The 26046-nt window shown below is 45.8% G+C and overlaps 1 protein-coding gene across 1 annotated transcript in view; it reads right to left on the bottom strand.

The window, feature by feature from the left end:
* KIF16B (kinesin family member 16B) overlaps positions 1-26046 on the bottom strand; it is a 284700-nt gene that overhangs the window by 115119 nt on the left and 143535 nt on the right. Inside the window, exons 16-17 of the mRNA XM_024752697.1 lie at positions 14084-14166; positions 12455-12543 (exon numbers count right to left, since the gene is read on the bottom strand). Of these exons, the coding sequence (XP_024608465.1) occupies positions 12455-12543; positions 14084-14166 (172 nt within the window). The remainder of the gene's footprint in view (positions 1-12454; positions 12544-14083; positions 14167-26046) is intronic.

Raw genomic sequence — 26046 nt, 5'->3', positions numbered from 1 at the left:
TTCGTGCCCCGGTCCGGGAAGATCCCACATGCCGCGGAGCGGCTGGGCCCGTGAGCCATGGCCGCTGCGCCTGTGCGTCCAGAGCCTGTGCTCTGCAACGGGAGAGGCCACAACAGTGAGAGGCCCGTGTACCGCAAAAAAAAAAACAAAACAGAGTTACATGATGATATAAACGTGGGATGAAGAAGAGTGTTGGATGGCCTGGGGACAAGTTCCCAGGAAAACAGTAAAAGAAAAAGCAGAACACAGAGCTGTGTATCGAGTGAGAGCTTGATGCTGTTTTTCTAAAATACTTTTTAGAATGCATGATTATAGTACCTGATGTACAATTAAACATATATAGTATAAAATATAAGTAAATATTACAAATATAAACCAATCATTATTTCTTGGTGGAAGGATTGTGAATGCTTGTGATTACTTTATTCATTTCTGAATGTTTTACTTTTTTGCAATAAGCATCTCAATGTATAATGAGACAAACTACCTGTTTCAAACATTTTTCTCAATCTACTGTGATCATAGCAACCGTTTTACTTCCTTTTTGCTTCTACAAATCTCTAGTTGATTTCCATTCATCTCCAGCAATGATGATGATTAACCTCAGTAGATCATAAAATTTGGGGCTGCTTATGGTGGCTAAATATCTGAGGTCACTGATGTGGGACATGGCTGTTCAAGGTTAGGATTACGGTCTGGGATAAAAGAAGGGGGTGGAGGGTCCTCATTATGGCACAATTCACACACACACACACAGACACACACACACACACATTCAATCAACAACTGCTTCCCAAACACCTACTTAGAAGCAGGGGTACATTATTAAGAAAATCAAACCTTTTCACTAAATATACCAAAAATGTTCCATTAAATACCCAGACCAAGAGTGGGCAAATAGTTGCACCTAAACCCAAAATTTAAGCAACCATTTAAAGCGCTACCACAGAGACAGGATGCTATGTATAAAGGTCCAAGGAGATGAAATCTGGGCTGGGGTTGGTAGGGCCTCCCTGAGGAAATGACGCTGAAACTGACATCTTAGAGGGGATGTGGGATTTAGCCATGTGACGAGCAGGCGGACACACGGACGAGCAGTCCAGGAGGAGGAAACAGCACGTTTCCAGCAAAGGCCTGGAAGCAGGAACAGGTATGTATGTACATCAGGAACCCTTGACTGAATCAGCAACAAGCTCTAATCAAATGAGTCAACAAATTACAGAGAGCTCACGGCAGGTAATCAAGTTAATACAAGATGTTACTTCAGAGGAAAATCATGCTGACATGTAGGACGAAGAGGAATCTGCTACCTACCACCCTTGCCCATAACTGCTATCCATCATTGCACTGGGCAAAGGCTCACTTCCTCAGCTGACCCATACAATTCAGCTTTGGATCATGCAGTTATACAATGAAGGAAGCAGAAACGCTGCCCCTGAGCAGACAACGCAAATCTAAAGGAACAGAATGAAGACAGATTGCACTTGGAATCCTATAGCTCATCGTTCTGCTTTTTTTTTTTATTTATTTTTGGGTGCGTTGGGTCTTCATTGCCGTGCGTGGACTTTCTCTAGTTGTGGCGAGCAGGGGCTATTCTTCATTGTGGTGCGTGGGTTTCTCACTGCAGTGGCTTCTCTTGTTGTGGAGCACGGGGTCTAGTCGCATGGGCTTCAGTAGTTGTGACACACGGTCTCAGTAGTTGTGGCTCACGGGCTCAGTTGCTCCGCGGCATGTGGGATCTTCCTGGAGCAGACCTCAAACCTCTGTCCCCTGCATTGGCAGGTGGATTTTTAACTACTGTGTCACCAGGGAAGCCCCCATTCTGCTACTCTGAAAACAGGAAACAAAGGAGCTCATCATTTAAAGTGGCTCACAGTGGAGTTATATTCAAGGACAAGAAAGAAAAAGCTAAGTCAGTACAGACAGACTTCACTTTACTGCACTTCGCAGATATTGCTTTTTTTTTTTTTTAACAAATTGAAGGTTTGTGGCAACCCTACATCGAGCAAGTCAACCAGCGCCATTTTCCCAGCAGCATTTGCTCACTTCATGTCTCTGTGTCACATTCATCTTCTTTATCCATTCATCCGTCGATGGACACTTAGGTTGCTTCCGTTTCCTGGCTATTGTAAATAGTGTTGCAATGAACATTTTGATACATGACTCTTTGAATTATGGTTTTCTCAGGGTGTGTGCCGAGTAGTGGGGATTGCTGGGTCGTATGGTAGTTCTATTTTTAGTTTTTTGAGAAACCTCCATACTGTTCTCCATAGTGGCTGTATCAATTTACATTCCCACCAACAGTGCAAGAGGGTTCCCTTTTCTCCACACCCCCTCAAGCATTTATCGTTTGTAGATTTTTTGATGATGGCCATTCTGTCTGTGTCACATTTTAGTACTTCTCACTATCCTGAAAACTTTTCATTCTTATCATATTTGCTACAGTGATCTGTGATCAGTTATCTTTGATGTTACTATTGCAAAAACATTGTGACTCTCTGAAGGCTCAGATGATGGATAGCATTTCTAAAGTGTTTTTAAATTAAGGTATGTACATTTTTTTAGACATAATCCTACTGCATGCTTAACATACAGTATAAACATAGTTTTTAAATGCACTGGGAAACCAAACACTGCGCATGGCTCTCTCTCTGTGTATCTGCTCTACCACAGTGGTCTGGAATCGGCTCGCCACATCCCTGGGGCCTGGCTGAAACTGACGCTGTTCTCTGTTAATGGACGAAGAAGCTCACGTCTTTCAGCTGCGTTCACCGCAAGTTCCCCAAGACTGTGCATCTTCACAGGCTATTTAAGGCTCTACAGCAGCCGCCAAGGGAGTAAATGGCCCATGAAAAAGCGACACCACTGAGACCAAAGACTGGAGAGGAAGTCAGTCTTGCGGCAAAGCAAACTTTTGAAAGATGTTAAGGCCAATAAAACAAACCAGCAGAGACAAACACAGTAAATAACCATCAGCTAAAACACAGCCAATCACCAGCAACAGAAATATTGCCAACCACTACACATATAAAACTTTCACACTCCAGGTCAGCAAGAATAAAAAAGGATAAAACAATGTATAAAGCTCCAGAAAGTGAGAAAGAAGAGAGAAAAGTGGGGCTAGCAGGGCACTGTATCCACAGGCAACGCAATCTTTCCTCCCAGGACCCGTAGTGAGGACATGACCTCACCTGACGGTGCGGGTCTTACCAAGAGTATCTCCAGCTATGACCAGGCTCTGTTTCTGAAGCCCCTTTTACATTGGTATGAATTAAGGGGAAGAACTGAATTCACTTAGTTCACATGTATTACAATGGCTATTAAGTTCCAGGTGCTATGCTGGGAACTGAGTGAGCAGATTAGATCCTGTGCCTGTTTCCTGGAAGCTGACAGAAATCTAGAGGGAAGCTAAGCTCAGTACAGCAAAGGACGCACCTGGTTACTGACGTTTTCTTACTCTCTCCCCAATGTGATGTATTTATCCTTCCAGTTGAAGGAAGGGAGAGAGGGAGGGAAGGAGGGAAGAAATAGGGAGGGAGAGCCTAAGGAAGAAATAGGGAAGGGGTTGGAGAGAGGAAGGAAAATGAAACTACTTTTTTTTCCTACAACTGTTGTCAGCTGGTAAGAAGTCCTCACCAGTAACGTATCTTGGTGCTTTTGGCTTTCTGCATCGCAATCCCGGAACTCTTCCTGCGGAATATAGCTCCTTCCGGCTTCACATTCCAAAACCCCAACCCTACTCTAAATGTGAAGGAGCAGGAAGGCTGGAGCGAACTGCACACAGCACGGAGCTCTGCACAGGACAAGTGAGGTGCCTGATGAATCCCGGGTGATGGTCAGGATGCCCAGGACAGGCTTCCAGAGAGAGCCACTGTTAGCAGGATTGCCTAGACTCCAGCTGCTGTGAATATAGCTTAGAGCTGCATCCAGGAGGGTGTGTTCATATCAACACAGTCTATGAGTCAAGAGGATCCTTTTCCAGTTTGCAAGGAAAGGGAAACTCTCATGTGGTATTGGTGGGAGATAAATAGTGGTGATACGTACAACCATCCTATAGAACAGTTTGTGAACATCTATCAAGAGCCTTAAAACTATCAATATATACACCCTCTGGCCTGGTAATCCCATTCTACTTTTTCTCACCTGAGGAAGTAATACTCACGGATAAGCACAAAGATTTAGCTACAAATGTGTTCACCCCAACTGCTTGCCATAGTTCAAAGCTAGACAACAAAACACCTGCCAACAGAAGATAAGTAAGGTATGGCATATCCATACAATGGAATCTCATATGGATATTAAAATGATGTAGGTTAATACATATGAAGGGGAAAGATATATAAGTGCATAAAACAAGCCCAGTGTGAACCCATCCTGGTAAAAGAACACATATAAATGTATATAAGTATAAATGTATATATGTAAATGTATGTACATATACATGCACACACACAGAGAGAAAGACAGAGATGGCTGGATGGTGGGACAGAGTTATAGACTAGAATATACAGCAACATGTTCACTGTCGTAGTTTCTTCTTTTTTGCTTGTTTGTGATTTCTAAATTTTCCGTAATGATTAACACACGAAAATTAAAAGTTAGGTTAAAAGTAACCATCACTCATCTGTCCTTATCCCCTGATTGTCGATGATTTCAGACAGTCTTCAGAGTCAGGGGCCTTGCACTGAGCCCTGAGTTGGCCCTGACGCCCATCAACCCCATCAGCGCTACATTCCATAAAGCTCCTTGGACGGCTTGCCAAAGAGAGATTTGATTTTTGACTTTAGATATTTTTGGCCCAACCGCATTTGAAACCCAGGCATTTCTCCTCTTCGGAATTTCTTCAAATGCAGTATATCCATTTCAACAGGCTCGCCGCTGGTTAGTGCTTAAAGGAGGACAATGCACAAACGAAATTTTCTCCCTTTATTTTTAAGACTGAAATGAACTTGGAATGTATATAATTTTGCTCAGAGCACTTTCAAAAAGCTGTGAAAGCTCCTGCTTTCTGCCAAGTTAGCTGCCTGTTTGCAGCCTCAGAGCAAGACAGAGGATGCCTGAGGAGTGGGCTTGGATGTTTCCCCTGCAGTGAAACAGTTTCCTGGCAAAGACCCTGGCTGGGCGCTTCTCAAAGCGGAGCTGACTCCCAAAGGAAGTCACCAGGCTGATTTGCCTCCTCCAAAAATTCTCTGGCACTAAGTACCACGCATGTGTGCCTACAAATCCTGGTTTCCAGAAAGCCTACGATGTGGACCGGCAGTGAGTTCCTAAACTACCTTAGAAACGATACATCCAACATGACGTGCCCAGTTGGGCTGATAAAATGTTCCTGGGTAGCAAAGACTTCACTTTTAAAAAGTCCAAATCTTACTATGATTCAGAGCATAGGCTTTTTGGGAGAATTACTAGGTTGCCTGTTGAAACTGACTGCTCTGAAGATAAGTTGGATCTTACTGGATACAGTAATTTGCAAACCCGATGTAATTCTTTCAGAGAGCTTTGTTCTAAGAGGAACTGAGTACTAAGTAGCATAAATTTTAAATCTGCTGCAAAAAACATACTCAGGTCTATAGGATACCAAGGAAACCAAGAGATGTGAATGTGCAACAGTCAAGAAAGCCACAAAACATGCGTGAAGTACATCTGTGTGCATGAGAGCCTCACAAAGGCCCAGGGCTTCCCTGGTGGCGCAGTGGTTGAGCGTCCGCCTGCCGATGCAGGGGACATGGGTTCGGGCCCGGTCTGGGAAGATCCCACATGCCGCGGAGCGGCTGGGCCCGTGAGCCACGGCCGCTGAGCCTGCGCGTCCGGAGCCTGTGCTCCGCAACGGGAGAGGCCACAACAGTGAGAGGCCCGTGTACCGCAAAAAAAAAAAATAAGGCCCAGCTAGTCTGGAGATGCTAAACAGCGCACAAGGACCCATCTGAAGCACGAGGCACGTAGACACCTATGAGCAAACACGTCTCCCGCGCTGAGAGCATGTCGGCTGCAAACCTACATCTTGTTGAACATCTGTGAAGTGCCCACTGCGTTGAGATGCTGGAGATTCAAAGAGGAGCAGGGCACGGCCCCGCCCTCAGGAAGCCTAATGGGAAGGCAGGCACCAGCATCAACTAAAGGAATCGGGGAAAAGCTATGATGATAAAGGTGTGCACCAAACGCCTGCCAGAGGACGAAGCGGAAGCACTTCGCTCTAACTGGAGACGCACAGAGTGCTTCTGAGGAGACAGTTCCTACACTCACCTTGAAAGATGAAGAGAAGGGAAGAGGAGTGGGTTTTGTGGACAGTCTCATAGATGGATTTGGCCTGGAGAGAGGTGTGAAACACGTTCTGTCCACTTAAACCGAAGCCTGAAGTTCAAGGTGGAAAGTGGCAGAAGATAGCGGTGGGAGACAAATGGGTGCTTATGTTGGGGCCTGGAGGGCATCCCAGAGGCACTGAGGGCCGGGCCACTTGCTGGGAAGAGGAGGGGCTCCTGCAGGAAGAAGGGGTCACCACGAAGGGCTAAGGGGGTGCGGTGAGCCCCACCCTTCGGCTCAAGGCCGGACACGTTCCAGGGGCAGGTCCACGAGTCCCCCCTGTGTCGCCTCGTAGAGGAAACCAGGAAGAGTCTCCCGTGTCGCCTCATAGAGGAAACCAGGAATCACGTGCATGGGTCACGAGAGCCCTGATGAATGCAGAACACCGGCTGCTCCTCGCGGATGGACCATGTCGGCCACTTAAAGAGGAAAATCCCTCTTGCTCGTGCCCCCACGAAGATGGGCAGCAACATTCTCAGAGTGAACTTGCTCGAGGTGTGGGTGGGGACAGGAAGACGGAAAGAGCTGGGAAGACGGAGTCCCTGGGTGAAGCCAATTCGGGGAGAAAAATTATTTTCTCCAGGGATACCGTGGGCCGTGACTTCTATTAAGTAACTGGAAAGCTGGCTGGTGCTTAAGAGACAGGAGCAGCTGACACTAAAGAAGAGTCCCGGCCTCTTAACAGAGACGTCTTCATGAGGGTTGTTTTTTTAAAAAAAAAAAAAAAAAATTTATTTGTTTGTTTATTTTTGACTGCGTTGGGTCTTCGTTGCTGTGTGCGGGCTTCTCGTTGCGGCGGCTTCTCTTGTTGCAGAACACGGGCTCTAGAGCGCAGGCTCAGCAGTTGTGGTGCACGGGCTTAGTTGCTCCGCGGCACGTGGGATCTTCTCGGACCAGGGCTCGAACCCATGTCCCCTGCATTGGCAGGTGGATTCTTAACCGCCGCACCACCAAAGAAATCCCTTCACGAGGGTTTAATAAAAGAGAAACAGGGGCTTCCCTGGTGGCGCAGTGGTTTAGTGGCCGATGCAGGGGACACGGGTTCGCGCTCCGGTCCGGGAGGATCCCACATGCCGCGGAGTGTCTGGGCCCGTGAGCCATGGCCGCTGAGCCTGCGCGTCCGGAGCCTGTGCTCCGCAACGGGAGAGGCCACGACAGTAAGAGGCCCCCGTACCGCAAAAAAAAAAAAAAAAGAGAGAGAAACAAAGAAGAGAGAAGGCTTGGGGCAGGGGACGGGGCGGTGCTGGGGGGCAGCTAACATTTATTAAGCCAGTACTTAGTGTCAGGGAATCATTAAGAAGGCCAAAAGCCAGTTCGCCTCAGAGGGAGAAAGGTTTAAAAGCAGGAGAACACTGATCCCAAACTGGTCCTAAGAGAGGTAAATATGGGGTAAGGGACCCCAAACTCTGCACTGTCACCACCTGCTGAAGCCTGTGAGACCCATCACCGAATAGGTGGACACAGACCCCCTACGGTGAGGAGCGGGGGGTGCCGCGGCCAGGGGCCTGGGTGGAGCTGCACAGCTGCCCTCACTCAGATTCAACCCAGAGGAGTCCAAGCGTCACAAGCAACGACAAGGCTCCCGGCTCCCTGCTTTCCGCCAGGCTTCCCCACAGTCTTCCCTGTACACTAGATCACGCTCCAAGGGAACTGAGCCCCAGCACAGGCTGGCCAAACAAGGGCCCTCACCCAGCAGCTGAGTGGATGCGGAACGAGCAGGAGGGCTTGTCAACGGGGGCCCCGCGTTCACCCTGCGCCTGCGACAGGCTGCAGAGGCCCCCACGCTCCCCACGGGGCGCCCAGCGGCCGACCCTGTGCTCCTGTGCAGTCACTCCCAGGAGGAAGTTCGCAGCCCGGGGTCCAGTTGCTCAAGGCTGTGCTCGGCATTCTCCCTGACTCTCAACAAGCTGGCCCTCCTCCCGTATCCGTATTTCAGCTGGAGAGCATGCGACACCGAACCAATTACTTAAGCCAGAAAATGGATGTTACCAGCTTTTCCTTCTTTCCCTCCCACATCCATTCGGGCCTCATCACTTCCTTCCTGCCCTGGGCGCCTGTGCAGCCCACCGCTGCCTCTAGCTTCCTCCCACTGCTGCCTCAGTTCTGGCCTCACCTCCAGGTCCCTCTCACAGCTCCCTCCGCGCCCTCACTGTTCCCTCTCAGGGCAAATATGATCACATCTCTCCTTGGCTAGAAACACCTCCTGAAGCCCTACCCCAAGGACTGGGCTTTGAGATACAGGCGAACGAGCTGGTTGAACTGAACTTGGCAGGGCTCGGGGGAGGTCATCAGGAAATGGATCCTTGTCAGATTGACACTCATCAGGTATTTACTAAACTTACTGGGAGAGCTGAATTTCAGATCTTCCATCTTTCTATATTTCCAAACACTACTTTCCAGATTGGAAATTCTTAAGAAAATGGAAAGAAAACAAAGAGTGAAGAAAAACCACAATGAGGTACCACGTCACACCCATGAGGGCGGCCACCATCAAAAACAAAACAAAACAAAAGAAAAAACTAACAAGAAAAAAACCAGAAAATAACACGTACTGGTGAGGATGTGGAGGAACTGGAACCCTTGGGCGCTGTTAGTAGGGATGTAACAGGGCTGCACCTAAGACAGAAAACAGCGTGGCAGTTTCTCAAAAAAATTAAAAACGTAATTAGCATATGATCCAACAATCCCACTTCCGGGTATATACCCAAAGGAACTGAAAGCAGGGGCTCAGAACAGATATCTGTGCACCCGTGTTCAGAGCAGCATTATTCACAACTGCCAAAAGGTGGAAGCAGCCCATGTGTTCATCCACAGATGAATGGATACATAAGATGTGATATATACACACAATGGAATGTTATGCAACTTTAAAAAGGAAGAAACTCTGATACTTGCTACAACATGGATGAACTCTGAAGGCATTATGCTAAGTGAAAAAAGCTAGTCACGGGCTTCCCTGGTGGCGCAGTGGTTGAGAGTCCGCCTGCCGATGCAGGGGACATGGGTTCGTGCCCCGGTCCAGGAAGATCCCACATGCCGCGGAGCGATTAGGCCCGTGAGCCATGGCCCCTGAGCCTGTGCGTCCGGAGCCTGTGCTCCGCAACGGGAGAGGCCACAACAGCAAGAGGCCCGCGTATCACAAACAAAAAAAAAAAAAAAAAAAAAAAGCCAGTCACAAAAAGATAAATAATGTATGAATCTACTTATATGAGGTACCCAGAGCAGTCAAATTCAGAGACAGAAAATAGGATGGCGGTTGCCAGGGGTGAGGGGGAGGGGGGTTGGGATGTTACTGCTTAATGGGTACAGAGTTTCAGTTTTATAGGAAAAAAGTCCTGGAGGTTAGCTGCAACGATGTGAACGCACTTAACACTACTGTACGCCTAAAAATGGTTAAGATGGGAAATTTCATGTTAAGTGTATCTTAGCACAATTTAAAAAAATGAGTGAAGAAATGAGTTAGCAAATGCTTATGAGTATAGAGAAAATAATTCTCTGTTGTATTTTGGGCCATACGTTTTGTTCATAATCATAAATTCTAAACACACTAACCAGAACTTATAAAAAAGTTACATGTACACAGGTGCTGTGACTGTGCCAGCAGAACCTGAGCTGCCATCTCTCCTGCTCCATCCTCCCAAACCCCAAAGTGCATTTCCTCAAAGAATAGACATCTGTTTATCAAAGCAAACTGCTCACGCCCAGGCCTGGCTTTCAGGGCGCCCCCCAGTCAGGCCCCAACCTGCGGAATCCTCTTATCTCTTCCTAAGCTCAGCGTGACTGTGGCCAGCACTCACCTTGTTTGCTCATAAAATGTTCCTTCCCAGAACATCTCTCCAGGGGAAAACCTCTTCCTGCAAACATCTCAGGGCCCAGCACAGAATCCAGTTTTTTGTGTGAATCTTGAACAGAATTCTCAAGTAGAACAGAAGGGAGTGATTTGGGGTTCCCACCTGGCGGGCATCCAGGGCTGAATCTCTGGTTAGTGTTCTATCCGCTTTGTTCTCCAAGATAAGGCATCTTTATAGACTTCTAACATCTTTATATCCTCAACTACGGAGAAGAAAGTGCTAGACCAGGGACTTAGGAGGGTTACTACTTAAGGCTCCTCACAGCCCTGCTATACCCTCCACACCACCCTCCCCTTGCCATGGGCCCCAGCTATTTACTACAGGCTGTGCACTGCTACGGCAGTGAGAGTACACAGAAGAGGGGGAGAACTGGGGAGGATGTTACAAAGGGGACAATGCCTGGTCTCCATAAGCGTTGAGGACAAGTGGGTTCCCGTTATTTAGGCTTATGGCACAGATCCCATGATGCTGGCTGGAGGTGATCTCAACATCAAGAAAGATTCTTTCTGAAAGTCTCTGGTTTTCTACATCACCCAACACATTACAAGACATGGACACTGGAAGAGAATCCCTTCCAAGCATGTCAATTTGCACCATTCCCTTCCCATTGGCCCTCCCAGGTCACAGGCTACTAATCCTGAATCATATAACTTCCATGACTTCACGCTAAGTGGGTTCACACCCATGTGTCCATCTTCTTAGGCAGAGAGAACACGGCAGCTGACACTTATGGTCTCCCCTCGCTCTCAATAAATGTGCGTCATCCTATCGAAGCATCTCAGCCCTAAGTTTCCATCTTGAGAAACTAACACACTCTGTGTGCAGGCGGCTTATTAGATTTAAGTAACAACTATTCAGCTAGTGTCCAAGCAGTGAACATACTTCTTTCAACATTCTTCCCGTTTATCGCGTGGCGCTTAATTTAGGCCAAGGATAGTTACACCTGTAACATCAGAAAAGGTAAAAACAGCCCAGCTTGGCTTTAATCCCGCTTTGCTTTGCCGCATTGCTGGAGCACAGAACTTTACAAGGTGTCTGCTTCCCATAAATCAGAGGCAGCAACTTCTCCCCAGTTATGTTTTAATTCATGGGTAATCATTCTCTAGAGCAGGTGGCAAGTTGGGGGCGGGGCCTGGCGTCGGGGGAATGAAGGGATGATGAAGTATTAAGGCGTTTGAACTTGTACAGATGAGCACTGCAAGGGTGGCAGACACGAAATGCGCCTGCTAACTGAAGCCAGATGAACAGGATGCAGCACGGCAGCATCCAGCCCGTCCAGCACCATCTCTTCAGCCGACCGGAGAGTGTTTCTCATGGAATTCTCTGACAACCTTGGCCTAAGTCTTCACTTCGTCACGAGGCCCTCTTCCCACCTTTTGCCTGAGGATCCCGAACGTGAACTCGAGGTTATTCAACCAACTGCAGTGCCATTTGGAAACTGACTCGTGCACAGAAACACATTCCTTTGCATAATGTGTCATTTCCCACCATTCAGAACACCCATGCCCAGAGCAACTAGTGAAAATCCTTTTCCCCCCAAAGGGTACACGTGTCTTACTAAAATTTCGTTCTTAATCTGTCTGCTAAACATTCGTCAAGCATCTTATGTGAATGACACTCTAGAATACAGAAATTAGTAAGATAAGCCCCCGACCTCGAAAAACTTCCAACCTAATAGGAAAGATACACTGACTGAACCCTCACCCCACCGCCAGCCCAGGTTGCTCATCCCTGCCTCCCGCACCTCAGGAGCAGGTGCATCACCTGCCCAACTGTTTAAACCCGGAGCCTGGGAACCGCCCTTCATTCCACGATGCTCCATCACTATGGTGACCACCCAGACCCAAGCCACTGGTACCTCCCACCGGGACTAAGGAAGTAGCTTCCTAAATGGTCTCTCACTTCCATGCTACGTTCTCCAGATGACACACACCCTAATATTTGTAGTAAATTTATCTTCACGTTCCTCTACTGCTTAAAGACCTCAAATGGTTAGAAAACTCCTTCCAGGGTCCTCCAAGGCCCCATGTCAGCTGCCCCCCGCCGCCAGCCCTCCCTCCCCTCGTCCTGTGCTGTGATTATAACTAAGTTAAAGGTTGTCCATACACAGCGAGGGCTGGAAAGGAACGCGGAAAATGACTTCGGCTGATGTGATAAGGAGGCCTGACTGCAGAAGTTTTATTTTCTTTAACTGACTTCTTTTTTTAATTAATGACTTTAATGGGGTCGACACGACAAACACCACAACAGTGACAACCCCAGGGGAGGCAATGCCGCGGGGGGCAACGCCGCAGTCCACTCACCCTGGGTTGTACAGCATGACGGCAGAGAGGTTCTCGCAGGACTTGGACAGGTCGGTCATGGACAAGCTGAGGGAGGACAGAAGGCCACTCTAAGAGCAGACACAGGGCAGAGCGGTTACCTGGGCAGCAAGGGAAGGCCACGCTCTGTGCTCCCCACGCTCCACTGGGGAGAGGCAACGTGGGGCTCACGCCCCCCATCAGCCTGCACACAACTGGTCTCTCTGAGGATGCACGTCAGGGGTCAGGCCAGGGATCCGTCTGGAGCCCAAGCCCCATGCTAAGGCCAGCAGGGCCGCAGTGCGCTCGGGCGGGAACTGCACAGCCCTGTGGATCTCCTTGACCTGGCTGCTGCGTTCAAGTGGAGGGAAGGGGTCACGGCATCTGTGTCAACCCTGTCCCCTGGCAGAAGCAGTACTCACACTTGCTGAGTGACAAAGAGGGAGAGGGGGAGGTGGAGGGACACCAAAAGAGCAACAGCCTAACCTGTTTGGCTTCCATGGAAAGTTTCCTAATATTTGTAGTAAATTTATCTTCACATTCCTCTACTGCTTAAAGACCTCAAATGGTTAGAAAACAGTCAAACTCCTTCCAGGGGCCTCCAAGGCCCCACGTCAGCTGCCCCGCGCCGCCAGCCCTCCCTCCCCTCATCCTGTGTCGTGATTTTAAGTAAGTTAAAACCTGTTTCCTTCCCTCTCTTCCCTGCGACTCTGTCCTGAAAAGGGCCCTCCAGGGCGACTCTGGGCTGGAACAGACAATAGGCTTCACAGGCTGGAACTGGCAGCCCTGGAGGAGGCTGGGGTTTGCGGCTTTCTCGTTATTCTGCATTTAAGGCACTGGCAACTCTGGGCAGCCCCAGCAAAAGCAGGCTGAGATGCGGGGCTGCAGCCCTGGCTCCCCGCTTGCTGGCCACGGGACAGGCCAGCCTCAGTTTCTCATCTCGATCATCCGTGATGTGGGTGTAATAACAGCCTCTGTGCACATAAACTGGTACATGTGGAGGTTCTGCACAGCGCCTGGCTCACAGAAAACTCAGCTGTGACTTAATTCCCTTCCTCGGTCTACGGTCAACACGGTGTCCTAGACAGGTTTCTCTCCCTTCCATTTCTTCCTGTCTCTTTCTGGTCCTCTGCCCACCTCCCTAATCCAGCACTTCAAGTGCCCTCTAGTCATCCCCATCCAAGCTGAAACCTCTTCCAATCGTCCTAAGTTCACCCCCTCTCTGCTTCACAGCCTCATCAAAAATCCAATTTACTGTGAATGAAAATAAAAAGTGAGCCGACTTTGGGATGAAAGTGATTCTGTTATGGGGTTAACTCTTAAAACAGATGCTCTTGAGTGGAAGGTGCTCTCCACTTCATGTGAAATGATGCCCACCTCCTTTCAGGGGATGCAGCGCTCAACAGGAGGGTCGAGACGCAGTGTCTCTCCTCCTGCTCTGGATCTCACTTGCTAGCCTATTTCACCAGGGAGCCATCCGCTGGGAAACAAACCCTCTAGAATCAATCCAGGCTATGGGCTGGTTCGTGCTCCAGAAACTTAAACTGCTGGAACCAGAGTGGAGACCCCCTCTTCCCCGACCCCAGCCCCTCCCAGAGCGGAGTGAGCTACAGGAGATTCCACACTGCTCACCTTCCTCTTTTCCCTGAGCCTGGCGGCCTCCTTCGGATGGTTAAAGCGAAACATATTGGTTCTTCCCAGGAGTATCACGGCACCTAAGAACACACAGAAACAGCAATGAGCTTACACTGAGCCACCCGGTTAGCTGGTGACATTCTAACATGGAATCCTGCAGCTGAGACGTGATTTCCAGTGTAGTACACAACAACAGAGTAAGGGGAGGCTTTTGTCGCAAAAATCTGCCTACATAAGCCAATTCTAAATCTTCAAATGCTTTTATTTTTAGAGCCGAGCGTCACAATACTCACGTTACCCAGGGCAAAGTGAGGGATCTAAGCATTACAATATCGTAAGAGATTAAAAACTCAGTATACAGATAATTAGACTTCTGACTGTTGAAAAGAAAAACAGAAATCAGGTAACCAAAGAGATGTGAGAATATCAAGCAAAGCATATGGTCACCAATTTAGGAAATGTTTATTAATGCCGATAGAAGTAGAAACCTCAAAGGACAGTGCATTCAAATGAAAACACGGTGAAACTGTCAGAGCAGTAGGTTTTTAGTAATAGGTCACTGTTACTAAAAACTCCCTCAGAATTCGACAGGAAAGAAAATGCGCATATGCAGTGACTATTTCCACGTAAAAACACGGCTTCTTGTGAAAACCCTGTTTAGACGGCTACATTGGACACACAAGAACAGCTCCTTTGGACTGACTAGGGTCCTGCTTGTTCAGAAAATGATTGTACAAGGGGCAGAAGAATTCAGTGTAAATGCCCAAGGGTAACAAACTCATTAGGTGGGGAGGTAAATTTCAGCTTGATTAAGCAAACAGATGCGTTCTAAGACAGGAGCTGTCCCAAACTGGCATGGATGTCACAGAAGGCAGTGAGCTCCCTGTCACTGGAGGCATTTAAGAGATTCACTATCTTTTCTGGTCCCATTCACACCTGAGAGTCAACCAAGTCTCAAAACAAACCACCCCCCACCCCCAAACCCCATGTTCAATCTTTGTCCTGAAAAAGAATGCAACTTATTTGTGAAGATAAGACATTCATCTAGAAGTCAACCATGACGGATCAAAGTGACGAGTGCAGGGTGCAGGAGGTGGCACCAAGGACCTAAGCTGGGTCTCACAGGACAAGACAGATGCTCCATGTGAGGGTGACGAGGGGAGGGGCTGAGCCTGAGACAGGAGATGGACCTCCTGGGCTTGGAGAAAGGAGAGAGTCAAGTCCAGCCAAGATGCAGGGGACGTGAAACAGCAGCAGGAACCCATATTGGACAGATGAGGGAGAGAGAGACCGTGAAGAACTAGCAGCCAGGACAAAGAATCTGCAACAAAGGTCAGAGAAAAAATTCAGCTCATGGATGTGTTTTGTGTGTCCCGCGCAGATGTAAAAAACAAAATCCTTCACTGTCAACGGTTAAAAATCTGTAGTTTTCACATAAAAGTCTGAGTTTCTGGCTTCCCTTCAAAAATTAGAAGATGTGGTATCAGTACATCTGTGCTGTCACTGGGCTACTGTTGGCTGCCTCCTCCGGACAGGGCACGTGACCTCTAGTTGGGTACCAGCTCCACCTGGACCCTGCAGGTAATAGCAATACCCCACATGGCCACTCTGGAGCTTCAGACCCGCACATCCACCTGCCCATGTGACATACTGTCACAGATTCTCAAAGGACCTTCAAATTCAATACGGTTAGAACCTAACGGGTTTAGATCGTAACCACAGCGAGCAACCGAAGGGTTGGTTCTGGTGGCTGTCGTTTTTTTAGCAGAAATGGAGCCAACATGAGAAGCAGCACACGTTTTTGGGAGACTCAGAAGGGCAGCAGCGGATATTATCCACCTACAGTCTGCTTATCCCCCTCGTAAAAAACTGCATTCGTGTATTTCCCAATTATGGAAAGGCACCATTACCACAATGAAGAAAGGTGTTTCCCACATGCCTTTTATGACTAGGACTCAAAACTGTGTGCCATACAAAAGTCAAAAGTTAAGTAGCCATGTCCAGGATATATGTGTATTTAATGCTCTTAAAATGACATTAGAGATTAACAAGGCAATCTCATTTGAGGTGTTAATTATACCTAATCCAATTCTTTTTTTTTTTTCTGTTAATAAAATGCCCAGGCACACAAGTTGAAAATTGCTAAAATATGTTAATGGAAAAATAGGATAGTACTTCAGAGACATACTTCATATCACGTTAAATCACTGAAAAAAATCTTGCCACCCATGTATTGGCATGAAATACACATAAAAATCCCTTAGAGGAGTTATGAAAGAAAACAAAACTACCCATGACCATTCCTTCTTTCCGTCCAAATAATGTGTATAAAGCACGTGGCACATAAAAGGGGCTCTGTTAAGGCTGGTGCCTTCTCTTTCCTCTATCGTATTCCTTTATGGACAAACCTACTGGCTTAAAAGATGTGCTTCATTTTTTCTTTTTTACATGCTGCTGCTGTGTGTCCATTCACTCAACAGATACTGAATGAACACTTACCGCGCTATGATAAGAACTGGGGGTGGGGATGCAGAGGTGAACGAGTGGGACACACACCTTGTCCTTATGGAACTTGTAAACAAGCAGGAGGAAGAGGTCACTAACCAAACAAATAAACGCAAAGCTGCAACTGAAGGAGAGATACCCTGCCCCCGGCTCACGAGCATGCGAGAAGGGGGCTGGCTGCAGGGGAGGTTAGGGAACGATGCCGTGAAGTAGGTGGTGCTTAAGACAAGCTCTTGCGGCGGGGCGCATATCCAACAGACTGTGACAGGAAAAAGTGATAATGATGATGAGTGATGGGAGACACGGCAGAGGAAACCGGGGGAGCGCTGCACAAGGTGAAGCTGGAGAGAGAGGGGAGGACGGAGCATGTAGAGTTGCTCGGGATACAGTAAAGCATCTCGTATTTCACGTAGGGGCAACAGCAAGACCCTGAAGGGCTTTGCGCCAACAGCAGCATCACACAATCAGACGTGAGTTTCAGGAAGATCATTTTTTCTACTGTTTGAAGAATGTACCAGAGGGCGAGAGGAAATGTAGATAAACAAGGTAAGAGATTACTGCAGTGGTCCAGGTAAAACATGATGGCGGCTCAGAACTGGAAGGGAGGAGTAAGAGGTCAATAAACAGATCCAGAAGATACTTGGGAGATAAGCTCACCGGGACTCATGATGGGCCAGATAGGGGGACCGGGGAGGTGAAGAAGATGCTCCTGGGCTTTGCTGTAGCTAGTTGGATGGGGACCTGTTCACACTGATTGAGAACACTGGAAAAGGACCAAAATCAGGTTGGGGGAGAAATCTTGAGTTTGGTTTTACACATAATGGATTTGAGATGCCTTTTGAAGATAGAAATATGGAGCTGAAGCTCCAGAAGAAACGCCTAGGAGATCTCTCAATCCATCTGTCCTGTACTCTGCTGTACACCTGATACTAACACAATACTGTGAGCCAACTACACTTCAATAAAAAACAGAAGAAGAAAAAGAAGTCTGTTTATGAAGAGAAAGACAGAGTTGGTAGTAGCTGGAGCCGGGAGTTGACAGACCCCGTGGGATATTTTGTGGTATTTTTGTTTAAAGGGGACTTGTGAGTATATTTAAAAAGCAAAAGGCTGAATTGCTGTACACCTGATACTAACACAATACTGTGAGCCAACTACACTTCAATAAAAAACAGAAGAGAGTTGGTAGTAGCTGGAGCCGGGAGTTGACAGACCCTTGTAACATGGCTAAGAAGTGGCTAAGCCAGAAATCAAACTGGGTTTGAACTTTTGACCCATGGTTTTTCCACGTTGCAAATCTATCTAGCATTCTCCAGGAGTCTAAAGATCCTAAAACATTTTACTGTGTTGCTCTCTCTCTATTTTATATATATATATATATATATATATATATATATATATATACATATATATATATGCATAGTTTTTGATAATTTGGTGCTCTGTGATGAGAAGATATGGTGCTGAAATAAAGCATATTTTGTTTAAGATGTTCTCCTGATGTTGGCAAGTATACTTTTGAAAGAATGCCTGGTTTTTATCAAGTATATTCTGTTAAATGATCAAAATGAAGAAATCTAGAAAGTTGGAGGATTAAGAATTGCTTATTAACCCTGATGGTAATTAAAAAAAATTTATAGATGAACTATGTACCTCAAAATATAGAGACAGACATACATACATATGTATGTGTACATATCTACCTAAGATCCACGTGTATATACACACACATCTCTACAGATATCAGGTAGAGATGTATACATATATATGTGCATATACATGTGTGTGCGAGAGAATGTGGTATCTCTCTATATACATCTGAGAGTCATCTCTAATAAAGGAAGCCACAGGTGTGGGAAAGAGGAGAGGACAGAGAGGTGGGAGAAAAGATGGCCCACCCAACACTGGGCACCTTGAGGAGCTTGGCTTTTAATGGCTCAAGGAGAGGAAGATGAACCTGCAAAGGAAACAGAGAAGGACCCTCAGAGGGGGAGAAGGAAAACCTCAGAAGCCCAGGGAAAGCGCAGTTGAGGTGTCCTGAGTGTGGACAACTCATTCAAGAAGTTTGTGTACTCTGCTGTACACCTGATACTAACACAATACTGTGAGCCAACTACACTTCAATAAAAAACAGAAGAGAGTTGGTAGTAGCTGGAGCCGGGAGTTGACAGACCCTGTGGGATATTTTGTGGTATTTTTGTTTAAAGGGGACTTGTGAGTATATTTAAAAAGCAAAAGGCTGAAGGGGAAAAGGCAATGAATGAATGAATGAGAGTGAGTGACGGTACAAGGCCTTCGGAAGAGACCCAGCTCATGTGTCCTGCCTGACGGGGTAAGCCCTCCAGGGCTCAGCTCCCTCACCAAGTCTTCAATGCTTCCTTCCAGATCTTAAATTTTCCTTAACTATGAGCGACTCCCTGATCTGAGGTTAATGTGATTAATCACAGCACATGGACTTTCTGTGATGCACTTAATTTGTCATTTTTAGAGTATATCTAAACCTCCTTGAAATATATGATGGCATCTTTGAGAGCACTTGAGAGCCTGTTAAATACTTGAGGACAGACAAATTCCAGACGATCTTAGAAGGGGATGGAGGGGAAACGATATTACAAAAAGGTAGACAAAGACACTTGGTAACAACAAGTGTTAAGCTTCACTTAAGTCTCTGTGAATGAAACCACTGATATTCTATTTTAATATTTCAGGCACACTGAAAAAAATTAAAACATGTAAAGAATTAAACATGTAAAGATTTCCAGTGATTTCTAAGGAGTGTAGGGATAATAATCATTAATATCACTATTAATATTACTATTAATTACGGTCCTCAAATTTTATGTAAGATTTTCTAATTCTGCTACTGCACGAATAAAAATCAACTGTTTTAGGGCTTTCCTGGTGGTGCAGTGGTCGAGAGCCCGCCTGCCGATGCAGGGGACGCCCCGCATCGTGCCCCGGTTCGTGCCCCGGTCCGGGAAGATCCCACATGCTGCGGAGCAGCTGGGCCCGTGAGCCATGGCCGCTGAGCCTGCGCGCCCGGAGCCTGTGCTCCGCAACGGGAGAGGCCACAACAGTGAGAGGCCCGCGTACCGCAAAACAAAAAACAGAAACAAAACCAAAAATCAACTGTTTTAAATTAAATGTTGCCATATGAATATTTCTGAGGTGATGATGTTCGAATTATTTCGTTCTGAGTTACCATTAATATGAACATATAAAACAACTGTATTCCCAAAAGGGTATGGTGTAACGTAACATGAGCTTACAGGCCAAACACCAGGAGGCCTTTAGAAAGTCTGCTTCAGGGCTCCACATCCTGAATTTAATCATACGTTAGAAAGGCCCTCCTCTACGCCCCACCACACACACACACACACACAGACAGGATATATAACGCATTGCTAAACCATGCTCAGTGAAAGAGAGGTTTTCATTTTAGATACAACAGTCAGAAAAGCAAAGCTCTGTCCAGAAAAATTTTCTGGAATGGTATCGCATGAGAAGTTGGGTGAGGCAGAATGGGTGAAGCTCTTATTTCGTTTCCTAGTTCAAGCTAAAAGAAACTTGCTTTGTGTATGATAATTTCAAGTCGTATAAAAGGCCTTAAAAATATTTATACTAAAATAAGTTATGATGATGGCACCATTTGGGGGCCCTGATAGAGTCTAATTTCCAGTAACATACGCCAATACTTAAGAACAGATTATGTAATATGTTCTAGGGCCTTGGACCCTTGTGACATTGGCTTTTAAGACACTTGAAATGTAGTAATTTTTCTCTATCTCAAAATGGCTTTGGGCAGTGAGATGGGGATTTAGTATCTGACACGGTGCTTGTGGTGGGTACGAAAATTTCACACGAATACTAACGGATTCAAACAGGTCACATGGCTTGGGGCTGACAGCGGGCTCAGGTGAGTGGCAGGCACTCGGTATCAAGGGTAGCAGGTATAAAGCATGCCATCAGATCGCCTGTTAATATTTGTGAAGGATGTAAGTGCACGTGACACCTTCCCAAAAAGCCACCTAGGCCCTGTCCTCTCCTTTTCAATGTTTATAATTCAAATGTGGACTTGCAATATCCTGCTTCAGATAAACCACTTAAACCCTTGTTTACTTCTGGCAAAGTAAAAATTGCCAAATTAGATTCTGGGACGCCAGAGAAGAAAGAAAATTGATTTTCAATCTTTGTTATTGAGATTTCCAGCCACATAATCAACAAGAATCATTTGCCCAACTGTGTGCGTGGGCTAAGTGTGGAGCTCTATAAAATTTCAAGATGCTCCGGTCCCATCCCCCCAAAGAAATTTTTAGATGTGGGTGTGGGTGTGGGTGTGGGCTGAGCTCAATTTTTTCTTCTTAAAGCCTCAGGGGAGATACAAGACGAGTATATAGAGCAGCTCTCATCCTTCCGAAAGACAATGGATTGAGTACAAGAGATAATTACAGGATGATTCCAGACAGCAGACAATGAAATGTTAAATTTTAAGGTACTGAATAGAAGGCATTACACTAACTGGTCAAACTATTAGCACAGTCATCCCTCATGGGGGATGGTTCCAGGATGCCCACAGGAAGACCAAAATCAAGGGATGCTCAAGTCCCTTATATAAAATGGCCTAGCATTTGCATATAACCTACACAATCCTCCTTACTTATAATACCTAATATAACGTAAATGCTATATAAATAGCTGCAAATACAATGTAAATGCTAGAGCACGGAAAATTCAAGTTTTGCTTTTTGGAACTCTCTGGACATTTTTCCCTGAATATTTTCAACCTGCAGTTGGTTGAATTCACTGGGATGCGGAGACACACATACGGAGGGCCGACTGTAACTCTCTTTCCGTTGGTGCCTAGTAGCTCGTATCCTTTGTTACTAACAGTACTACTCATCCCCTTAGTAACAATCTCAACGATTCAGCCTCGCCTCCCACAGGCTGTCCACAGCCCATCCTTCCCTCCAAGATGCCTCCCTTGCTCCCCTCTCCCTAAGCACCAAGAGTCTCCTACCTTCATCAACTCCTTCTCTTTACGGACCACCCCCAAGCCTCCCCAGGCTATAAAAACACTGTGCTGTCCTTCACCTCTGCAACCACATAACTAATCTGCTGAAGGGTGAGCACATCCCACAGAAAATCCATGCCACCAGTCTGGGATCTGGGAGCCGGACAAACCTGCCAAGATTCAGCAGCCCAGGCTACTTGGTCTCCTGCTACTCCTGCCCCCCACCTCACCCACTTTCCAACCTTTAGATAATTCTGTATCTAAGTCACTTTTTTCCATGGACCATTATGACAAATACATTCATTCATTTTGGAACTCGGCTTTGGGTAAATCTCTCCTTTCTCATCAGTCTGAAGCCACGCTGGGGGAGAAGTTTTGGTTCTGCCCGAGATGGGACAGCATCGTCCACCTGCCTCTCCCTCTGAATGCAGCTACACCTGATAGCCTGGACAGAACACATGCAGCAGCTACTTGAGGGGTCTGAAAACAAACAGAAGCAGGTGGATTGAAAGAGACCAGGACCTAAAGCACCACTGACCAATGATGAATTTACCATTGTTTTCCTCCAGTGTCCCCAGCTTCATCTAGGAAGAAACCCAAAAGTTGACATTAGTGTAAAAGAGAGAACTCCAGGAGAAGCTTCTAGTTTTGGTTCCAGGAGGAGGGAGAGGGTCCCCTAGCAGCAATAGTGGCGGCAGCAGGGGGCCCACAGATGCCTAAATCTGGGAGGCAGGGGAAAAGCTCTCTCCAATCCCAGGAGCTGTGGACCCAGGAGGGTGGGGCAGACGCCAGTTGTTTCATTGTTCTCCCCTCTGTCCTCTCACTGCTCGGCCCGGACATGGGCACAAGCACAGGAAGAACATGAAAGAGTAGTATAAATAAAGCTATATATATTTATATACTTTATAAATAAAGTATAAAGACGTCTAGCTGGAGGGCAGAAAAGGAAAGACCCAAGGAACCAGAAAGTACTTGAGAGATGGTGTAGAGGGAGAAGTTCAGGAAGGCAACCTCATGGAATTGTGTATGAATTCCTGGGCCACCCCCAACGGTGCACACATGGAGCTGACCCCCAGCAGCACACGGAGACTTTCAGAGTTAAACTAAGAGCCAGAACACTTCTCAGCTCCCAGGCTGGCCGCTGGATGGCACACACATACGACAGACTGGAATAGCACCACAAAGGCTTGGAAAACTGAATGGGCCTTGGAACTGGAATCACGACCCACAGACTGATTCTCACTTATGGTCTAAATCCAACCAGGTCAACTGCCTGCTAAAACAAAGAGGCAAAAATCAACATTTCCCATGGAACTGAAACAAGACCCTGAGTCTTACAATATAATACAAAAATGTCCAAAATGCAATTCAATATTACTCAGCATATAAAGAACTGGAAAAAAAATCTCAACTTGCATAGCAAAACACAAACCACAGATGTTAATGCTGAGATCACAGAGATATTGTACTTATTTGATAAAGACTTTGAATCAGCTATTATAAAATTGTTCAAACAATTTATCCTATAGGATGCCCTGAAAAATGTGTGTGAGGGGGTAGGGTAGGGTCAGGGGAGAATGCCTAGATGAAAAAGGATAAGCAAAAAATGTTAATAATTATTGAAATTGGGTGATGGGTACATGGAGGTTAATTATAATATTCTGTATTTTGTATATGTTTGAAATTTTCCATAATAAAAAACTTTTAGTTTTCTATGTCAGATGACTTTGAAATAAAAATGATGGGCCCTAAAAAAAAACAAAAAAGAGGTCAAACATGGGTGAACACTCTTGAAAAATAAGACGTTTCAACAAAGAAATAAAGTATACAAAAAAGAATCAAATATTACAACTGAAAAACACAGTAATCAAAAATTTAAAAACTCATTGGATGGGCTCAATAGCAGAATGGAGATGACAGAGAAAAGAAAACAACAGTGAACATGAAGCCAGATCAGCTGAAATGATCTCATCTGAAAAGCGAAGAGGAAAAAAGTTTATAGAAAGATAAAAAATAAGTAATTAGAGCCTCAGGGATCTGTGGGACAATACTAAAATATTAAACATTCATGTAACCAGAGTCCCAGAAAGAGAGGAGAAAGAGTATAGTGCAGAAAGACAATTTTTAAACAAATAATGGCTGAGAACTTCTCAAATCTGGAGAAAGATAGAAACATACAGATTCAAGAAGCCCGTTAAACACCAAACAGGTAAACTCCAAGATATCCACACCAAGACACACTGTAAAGTCACCCTATGGGGATGTCGAGCTAAAAATGAAAGCTAAAAAGGAGTGAGAGATCATGAAAAATAGATGTAATGATTCAAACAGGAGATGAAAGGGGTTTAAATAAACTGACAAATGGTTGTCTCCTGCGCCAAAGTCTGGGGCAAGAATTTGTGGTTAGCCTAGGTCCTCATACTGACATGTTCTGATACAGGTGCATCAGAATCACCTGCAGGATTTATTTTATTAAAAAAACCCAAAAACTAGATTGCTGGGCCCACCCCCAGATTTTCTGATTTGGCGGGTCAAGGATGCAGCTTGGCAATTTGTTTTGTTTTTTTTTTTTTTTGCGGTACACAGGCCTCTCACTGTTGTGGCCTCTCCCATTGTGGAGCACAGGCTCCGGACGCACAGGCTCAGTGGCCATGGCACACGGGCCTAGCCGCTCCACGGCATGTGGGATCTTCCCGGACTGGGCACGGACCCATGTCCCCTGCATCGGCAGGCGGACTCTCAACCACTGCGCCACCAGGGAAGCCCAATTTGCATTTTTGAAAGGCCCCCAGGTAATGCTGACGTTGCTGACCTGAGGACACACTAAGAACCACTGGCCTTGGGTACAGTCTTTAAGAACAGTTAGGGCTCTGACACTCCACAGTCTCTGCTGAATGAATCATCCATGTGCAAGTGACAGGTGTCAGCTTTGCAGGTCTCAAATTTGAGGAAGAAATCTAATGAGTGCTTAAGGGCAAGGGCAGGTAAGTTAACTGGGAAGTTAGACACCGCTATCTGCTGGCTTTTTGTAAAATGTGAAAGAGCTCTTCTGTTCACTAGACATCTTGGCTAAACTGCTGGAAAATCTATTTCTGTTTCTAGTTCCACTAAAATTCTTTTTTTAATTTGTCACTGAACAACTCATAGCAGCCCTTCAGCAGATGAAAATTTTATCAAAGGCTCCTCAGCTCCACTCCCTAGACAATCACCTGTTCCCTCTAAGTGCTTGAATACATGCAAATATATTTTGGCACTAAAGCATGACACATTCAAATGCACCTAAGTGTAAATTCCCCAGATGGAGTTTCTGCAGCACTTCTAACAGGAGAGATGAGCGTTCAATGGCTCTGACAAACCAGCAAGACCAAAGGAGTCCACTGATTTTGAATTTCCTTAAAAAATTAATTACATTTAGCAACTATCAGCTTTAAAATAACATATTAGAGTAAAAAGAAAAATTAATAACTAAAATAAGGGAGAATAGTTCATAGCAATTATAGGGCAAAGGTTGAAATACAGTTTTCATGATAACTCATTTGATTTTTTTATATTTCATATTAAATATATGAAAAAAAGAAAAATCTAGGGTCTGAGACTCTGCCGAAAACAGCTCAAGGCCTACAGACTAGACACCACAGTCAATGCATACTTTCTTCTCGGGCAAAGGCCTCTTCTTTCTATGGAATCATTCTACGGCATCATGGGAGTGAGGGAAACTATGCTTCAGAGAACACACCCACTGAAAAACAAGGTTAGATGTAATGCTGCAAATCCTATGAACTGTTCCTGGAAGAACCCAAAAAAGAGGAGAAAAGCTTCAGGTGCCAGGCTTTAGACGACTTACATTACAGATGTCAGCACATTTATTTCTCACAGTATTAGCACATGATTTTCTTTTTAGTGACTTTACCAGATGAAAACATCCCTGTAATTTAAGGCAGAGGAAGTACTAGTTATGATGCAATCTGAAAGAAATTAAAGCAGTTAACTGATACAGGTAAAAAATCTCCCCTGCAATGGTGACAATCTTCTAAACACATATAAATCTCCTATTAGTTGACATTCACAAGTGATATACAAGTGACTTTTATAAGTGGTAATTACTACACGTACTTTTTAATGGCACAGCCTAACTAACACATTTCCAAATGAACGCTAATTTACTAACGAAAAGAGACATTTAAATACCAAGTAGCAGCAATATACTGGAGAAAGGCAGTGAAAAGAAAGGAAACTGCTGGTGAGCCAGGAATCCAGTCAAATATGGAGTTAACATGGTTAGGTCATGTTATATTATAATATCTACACTCTCTGTTCTTGATACCTATACTTAAAAATGGTTTCACAGGGGCTTCCCTGGTGGCACAGTGGTTGAGAGTCCGCCTGCCGAGGCAGGGGACACGGGTTCGTGCCCCGGTCCGGGAAGATCCCTGTGCTCCGCAAC

This window comes from Neophocaena asiaeorientalis, unplaced genomic scaffold, assembly GCF_003031525.2.
Source record: "Neophocaena asiaeorientalis asiaeorientalis breed wild unplaced genomic scaffold, Neophocaena_asiaeorientalis_V1.1 scaffold528, whole genome shotgun sequence".
NCBI classification, from domain to species: Eukaryota; Metazoa; Chordata; class Mammalia; order Artiodactyla; family Phocoenidae; genus Neophocaena; species Neophocaena asiaeorientalis.
This window is presented reverse-complemented; position numbering and strand designations above follow the sequence as displayed.